Source organism: Tachysurus vachellii, chromosome 21 (assembly GCF_030014155.1).
Source record: "Tachysurus vachellii isolate PV-2020 chromosome 21, HZAU_Pvac_v1, whole genome shotgun sequence".
Classification (NCBI taxonomy): Eukaryota; Metazoa; Chordata; class Actinopteri; order Siluriformes; family Bagridae; genus Tachysurus; species Tachysurus vachellii.
The window spans coordinates 8330651-8337503 of NC_083480.1; the positions used below are offsets into that span (position 1 = coordinate 8330651).

General features: G+C 43.1%; 1 protein-coding gene across 3 annotated transcripts in view; it reads left to right on the top strand.

The window, feature by feature from the left end:
- Positions 1–4823, top strand: part of trioa (trio Rho guanine nucleotide exchange factor a) — a 95788-nt gene extending 90965 nt beyond the window's left edge. For 2 of the 3 annotated variants that reach the window (XM_060857076.1, XM_060857077.1), the window contains 10 exons: positions 299–1062; positions 1711–1958; positions 2250–2388; positions 2502–2529; positions 2626–2788; positions 2915–3036; positions 3153–3231; positions 3483–3683; positions 3811–3949; positions 4277–4823. In XM_060857076.1, the coding sequence (XP_060713059.1) occupies positions 299–1062; positions 1711–1958; positions 2250–2388; positions 2502–2529; positions 2626–2788; positions 2915–3036; positions 3153–3231; positions 3483–3683; positions 3811–3949; positions 4277–4822 (2429 nt within the window). In that variant the 3' untranslated portion in view covers position 4823. Of the gene's footprint in view, positions 1–298; positions 1063–1710; positions 1959–2249; positions 2389–2501; positions 2530–2625; positions 2789–2914; positions 3037–3152; positions 3232–3482; positions 3684–3810; positions 3950–4276 lie in introns of those variants that run through there. The other variant, XM_060857078.1, reaches the window with a different exon arrangement.
- The last annotated feature ends 2030 nt before the right edge of the window (positions 4824–6853 follow it).

Here is a 6853-nt window from a genome sequence, read left to right on the forward strand (position 1 = left end):
AATGTAGCAGACAAAAACAGATCTATACATCAAATAGCTAAAAAAGCAGTGCACCAGGACAGTGTTTTACTGTGTATTTTATGTTGAGCATTTCTGACAGAGAGCGCCACTGGTGTCTGGGGAAAAATAACGCAAAAGCTCTCTTGCTTAAAGGGTAAGAATCTGCGTCGCTCTGAAGACTGAGCCGAACTCAGGATTAACAGGACACTGTCTGCACTGTCATCAGAACCTGAATGCTTTCTTATTTAAATAACTTACTACTCAATGATCTCTCTTTCTGTCTTTGTGTTTTTTACAGCACTGACTTCTCCAATTGACTATCAGAGGAATCATGTGGGAGGGAGTGTGGGTACACCGATTGGTTCAGTCAGTAGTGGAGGGCAGGGAGTGGCTCGTGGAGGGGGTGTGGCAGTCCCAGTCGCACCAGGCTGTCGCTCTCGCCCCTCCCGCATCCCTCAACCCTCTCGCCTTCCTCAGCCTCTTCGACATCACTCTCCTGCCCTGGGCCCTGGAGCCAGTGAGCCGGATGGCCCCAACAAAATCTCAGGTATGCCCCCTAGGCCCCTCCCCTCTTGCACTACAGACCCTGACACAAGCCGAGACTCTGCTAAGCCGAAGCTGTCAGACAGTCCTCAGTCTAAACGCAGTGAGCCCGTGGAGGATGTTTCCAAAGAGAATCAAGATTTGTCCGTTCCAGCCCAGATTCCTCGAGCTACAGTGCCCCCATTAGCACTGGTGAAGCCCAGACCGGGAACTATCTCCCCAGTGGGCACTCCTCTGGCTGCGCCAGGCATCAAAGACTTCCTGGCACCCTGCAGCCCAGGGCCAAAAAATGGTGGCTGCTCCACTCCTTCCTCTTCTGCCTGCTTCTGGAGCTCCATGCCAGGCTCTCCAGCCGGCCGGCCCGGCTCCTTCACCTTTCCTGGCGAGGCGTGTGAAACGCCGAGCCGGCCTAATCAGAATCAAAGCCACCGGCATTCCAGCCACAGTAAAGATGCAGACCGCATGAGCACGTGCTCCTCGGCCAGCGAGCAGTCTGTCCAGTCCACCCAGAGTAATGGGGTAAGAGCTCTGCTTCAGCGCCTTTTGCAGCTCAACCCCAGCAGCTCTCCTACAAAATTCTGCTGCTTTTGTCCCTCTCTTGCATACTCAAGTACTTACTAACCCCCACTTAGAATCTGTCTTCTCTCTGCCTCCAGTGACTGGGATTTTCCAACTCTGCATTCCTGAACTGTAACACATCTTTACTGCCACTCACTGTACTAACTTGTGCATCTTTGTATGTGGCAGATTCTGGAGAGATATCATTCTCTCCTCTTTTACAAACTCTCACAGCACTATCTCTCTACATCCTTTTATACTGTTCGAGGACAGGCTTTCTCTCTCTCGTCTGTCTGGACTGCTGCCGTATTAACACTTCTTATCCTCCTCATAAAAAAGGAAAATAATATTCAATTCTGTGTTTTAATCATAATTTAGAAAGTTTTTGATGCATCTGCCTGGTTTACATTCCAAACATAAACAGCCAAAAGCTATTAATAAACTGCTGAGTGCAGTCTGGTGACCATCATCTTGTAGGTAATTAACCATATAGCAGCATGGGTATGGTAGAGTGTTTGGGTGTGACTAACTAATATAAGCATTGTCTAACAAAAACAACCTCGTGTAATCCAGGCTACAGATGATTTTTGTGTGTTTGGACATTTACAGAGTGAAAGCAGCAGCAGCAGTAACATTTCCACAATGCTCGTGACGCAGGACTATGTGGCTCTGAAAGAGGATGAGATTAATGTGTGTCAGGGTGAAGTAGTGCAGATCCTGGCCTCAAACCAGCAAAATATGTTCTTGGTGTTCCGCGCTGCCACAGATCAGAGCCCAGCCGCCGAGGGCTGGATCCCCGGCTACGTGTTAGGCCACACCTCCGCCAACACCCCTGATGCCCCAGAGGGAACCATCAAGTAAGAGGGGCAACATTCAAACATTAGTCACATTTATTTCTCAGTAATGACATTTTTTGTACTATAGTTTCTGATTTGATGTGTGTAGATGCAGGTTTTCATTTTAATCATACAGAAGCCAAACCCAATAATCTATTAAAAGCCAAGAGCGTCTAATTAAACGAGTGAAATCAGGCGTGCTTCCTTCCTGACTAGAGTAAAAACCTTTACCCACACCAGCCCTTTGTGGATCAGATTAGACCCCTCTGTATTACAGCAGGAACACTTTTTTTTTTTTTTTTTTTTAACTAGGAAGTCATCATCTTGGCACACGTCCCTTCGTATCCGGAAGAAATCAGAGAGGAGAGAAAAGGAGGGAAAGAAAGAGGCCAAACTTGAAAATGGATACAGGAAATCCAGAGAGGGTTTACCTAACAAGGTGTCTGTAAAGGTACTAGTACTGTAGGACCTAGTATTATAATTTGTCCATTATCCCACAGGTGGGTTTTATTTTTGTTTTTTTTTTTGCCTTATAACTGAACTATTTATTTTTATTTTTTGCAGCTTCTAAATCCAAATTACATCTATGATGGTAGGTTTGTTTATTCACCTTTCTTATTTTACATAAAATGCTCTTTGCTCATTATTTGTGTTTGAATGTCTACGATGATTTTTTTTTTAAATCCAGTTCTGCCAGAGATTGTCGTTCCGTTGAGTGACGTGACCTGTGATAAGGGTGAGTGTGTCACACTGAGGTGTAAAGTGTGTAGCCGCCCCAAAGCCACTGTCACATGGAAGGGACCCGACCAAAGCATGCTGAGTAACAACGGCCACTTCAGCACAGCTTACAGGTACATGCTCATGTCGTCGTATTGTATAGATTCTTATACACTCTGAATCCTAAGATTCGCACTACGCTGTAAATGATCAACACATACTGCATGTAATGATGGATTTAATATGGTGTCCTCCTGCAGTGAGACTGGTGAGGCCACTTTGCGCATTGTGGGCGTGGCTTCAGAGGACGATGGTATTTACACATGTATCGCCACCAATGATGTAGGGAGTGTGGTGACGTCAGCCAGTCTCAGGGTGTTGGGTAAATACACATATATTTATATACACACACACACACACACACACACACACTATTGTACTGATGATCACATGAAACATAGACAAAAAAAAACCCTTATGAATCGTGTCTGCTCTTAGGTACCTCCAGTGATGGAATCCGGGTCACGTGGAAAGACAATTTTGATTCTTTCTATGCTGAGGTGGCAGAATTGGGCAGGTAAGTTTAAAATCCTTCAAGTCTGCATGAACAGCCGCTTGTGATATGGAGCCATGGTGGGAATTTTGAGGCTGTCTTATAATAGCAGAATAATATATTAATCCAAAATGTTTGTATAGCAAGATAAATGAGTTTGTTGTTTGAACACTTTCCACTTGCTTGTGATGCAGCTGGGGATGAGATTGTGTGAGGTTACGTCTAACTTTTATTACATGCAATTAAATTCATTGTAAATGTGTTGTTTGTTTTAGGGGCCGCTTTGCTGTGGTGAAACGCTGTGACCAAAAGGGAACCAAACGGACTGTAGCTGTTAAACTGGTCAATAAGAAGCTAATGAAACGTGATCAGGTCACACAGGAACTCAGCATTTTAAAAAGACTGCAGCATCCTAGTATAATCAGCCTACAGGACATCTTTGAGACCCCCAGTAGTTACGCGCTCATCCTCGAGATGTGAGTTATACACACTAGTTACATGTGTTGTAGCGACACCCACATAAACACATACATGGTACATAAATGCATTATTACCCAGAGCCTGTGGGTGTCTCTGACCTAGTGTGCATTTGTGTGTGCTCAGGGCTGATCAGGGACGTCTACTGGACTTCATTGTCAGCTGGGGGAACCTCACAGAGGAGAAAGTGGCCTTTTACCTGCGGGACATTTTAGAAGCTTTGCACTACCTGCATAACTGCAGAATAGCTCATCTGGATGTAAAGGTCAGTCGGAACACATCATAAGATGTAGCATTAAATAGAGGAATCAAAAAGTAAGCTTTTAAAGTAACCCTGAACATAAAATCCTCCAGCACACATTTTACATACAACCCTACAGGTAGCAGCTGCTGGGTAGCAAGGAGAATGTGGAGGTTTCATTCTGTCAACTATTAAAACTATTAGAACTCTTGATTTTAATGCTTTAATTGATTCAGGTGATATGTTTTTTAGGTTGTGCCGATGTCAGTATGTCCATAACTGATGATGATAAAGTTCCTAATAAAATTCTATTCAAATGCATTTCTAATTTTTAAACATTTATTTCCTCAGCCTGAGAATCTAGTGGTGGATCAGAGCTCCTCTCAGCTGACGGTGAAGCTGACAGATTTCGGGGATGCGGTGCAGCTGAACTCCGTTCACTACATTCACCCTCTCCTGGGCAGCCCTGAATTTGCTGCCCCAGAGGTTGTTCTAGGGGAGCCTGTATCTCTGTCCTCTGACCTCTGGAGCCTTGGAGTGGTCACTTATGTGATCCTGAGCGGGGCGTCACCCTTCCTGGATGAGAGTGTGGAGGAGACGTGCCTCAACATCTGCCGGCTAGACTTCAGCTTCCCCGATGATTATTTTCAGGGTGTGAGCCAGGAGGCGCGGGACTTTGTGTGTCTGCTGCTTAGGACTGAGCCAAACAAACGTCCCACCCCTTCTGTCTGCCTGCAGGAGTCTTGGTTGAGGCCGGGGACTAGCCAGGGGTCTACCGAGGGCATTGACACCTCCAGACTTATCTCTTTCATTGAGCGGCGCAAACACCACAATGACCTGCGGCCATTAGGGGGCATCAAACCTTTCCTACACAGCAGACTCCAACCCCGGATCTGATAACGATCTGATAACGAAAAAAAAAAAGCTAATCTCATCCTCTTTCAGCAGCCGAATGTGATTCAGACGAATCTTCTGTCAGTCCTGCGTCAATAGAAGTTTGTGGAAATGACTGCCGCATCCAATCAGAGCCGTGTAGAACACAGTTCAGAGACGAGTGACGTCTGTGGATTAAATGTCCTTTTCCAGTCTTGTTGCCGGCTGGTTCAAAATATGAATTCTGAAGATTTGTAAGAGTTTTAATGAACGGAATATATACGGAACTGTTTTATCAACGATCACTTCAACCACACAGATTCATTTGTGTGGGGAAAAAATGTACAGAACAGTGGCAGATCTTTTCTGTGACAAAAGTGATGCGGATGAATCTAGTGTGGAGAGAACCTTTTCCTCCCATGTTGCCTGAGCCAGAGGGAGCAATCAGTTCTTTTTTGCGCTTTTACAGTATTCGAGTCAAAACTTTGGGGGGGGTCTTTCTGAGTGACGATAGGTACACAGTTTGAACAAACTCTTAACACTAATGAAGCAAAAAGGAACAAATGCATAAAATCCACAAAAACATTTTGGATTCAGCTTGAAAGGTGCAAAGTAACCTTGTGATGGCGGTTTATCTTTGTTTGGTTGCCTAGCTTAATAAGTTGCTTTGTCAAACAACGGTCATTACGCCACATTTAGCTGTAACAATTTCCAAGTGCTGCAAGTGAAACCTCTTAAACACTTTTTTTTTTTAATTGCTTTAAATAGAACAAATTGTGTTGTGCAATTTAAAGATGTTTAAGCCTTACTTTGTACATAGTTAGTGTCTACCATTTAATTTCATGATCTTTCCTTTTTTTAATGCTATTTGTTCACAGAGATCGTCCCAGCATGGGAGAGGAGATGATTCCCAAGGGAAGATAGCCATAGGGCAGACAAACGGTCTGAGTGGCAGTTCACGTATGAGCTCAAATTAAGACTGAATACTGTAAATGCACTCACGTTGTATGTTATGTTCCAGATTCTTATCATGTGCAATGTTTCCGCTTACCAGTTTATGCAACTATTTATGAAGACATCTTGTTGTACCTGTAATAAATATATAGACAAGCATGTACTTGGTACTGCAAGTTCTGCTGTTAGTTGCGTTTATTTTAACCTGGACTTTATCTTCAGTTGAGTATTATTTCCCTGAAACACCACAGGGTCATCGTCTACATGGCACTTATGCGTTCTTGTCACTTTTTTGTTAATATTATTAGCGTACCAAAGCTCTGCAAGCTTCATGAGGCTTTTTTTTTTTTTTTTTTTTTTAAATATCACATTTCACTATTTTAAGTTATACATGCCAGGTTGTTTACATGTGTTTACCATAGCTTTATTTTTTACGTCTGAAGATTTTTTCTCTTGAATGTTCTTGACATTTCACAGACATACAGTAACTTCTTTTCACACTATCACACTAGAAGTCAGACAGGTTTATCAGGCCCTTTTGGTTATTTAACAGCTTCTTGTGATGCCAAGAACTCGTTAACATAAATGTGAAGCCTTTAAATTATGATATTTATATAATATCTCATTGATAGTTTTTTATACAAATTTAGATCCTATGTCCAAGGCCTCAGATAGCTTTTGGTGATACAGTGGCTAGGAAGAGATTTTCAGCAATTTGACAACGTAGTGAAATTTGCACTGAAGAGATTTTTCCTTTAGAGCTTTGTGTCGGTGCGTAGCCTACAGCCGCCGTCGGTGTCCCGATGCACCTGTAACTGTCACATCACCTCATTTAGCTTGTTATCATTCAGTTTCTGAAACTCAGTCGAATGTGGGATTGGTGGAGCCAAAGAACCTTTCCTGTAGGAAGGAACATGGTGGCTCCATCTGTGTCGTTCCATATCATGTCTTCTAATTTATTTGTCATTGTAAAGTTGTACAGATGCTGTTACATCATGCAGTGTGGGACTGGATGCGTTTAAATGTTTTGTTATTTTTATTTTTTTTCTATCTTTTTTTTTTTTTTTAGAGTATGTATGATCATTGTAAAAGTTTTATTCT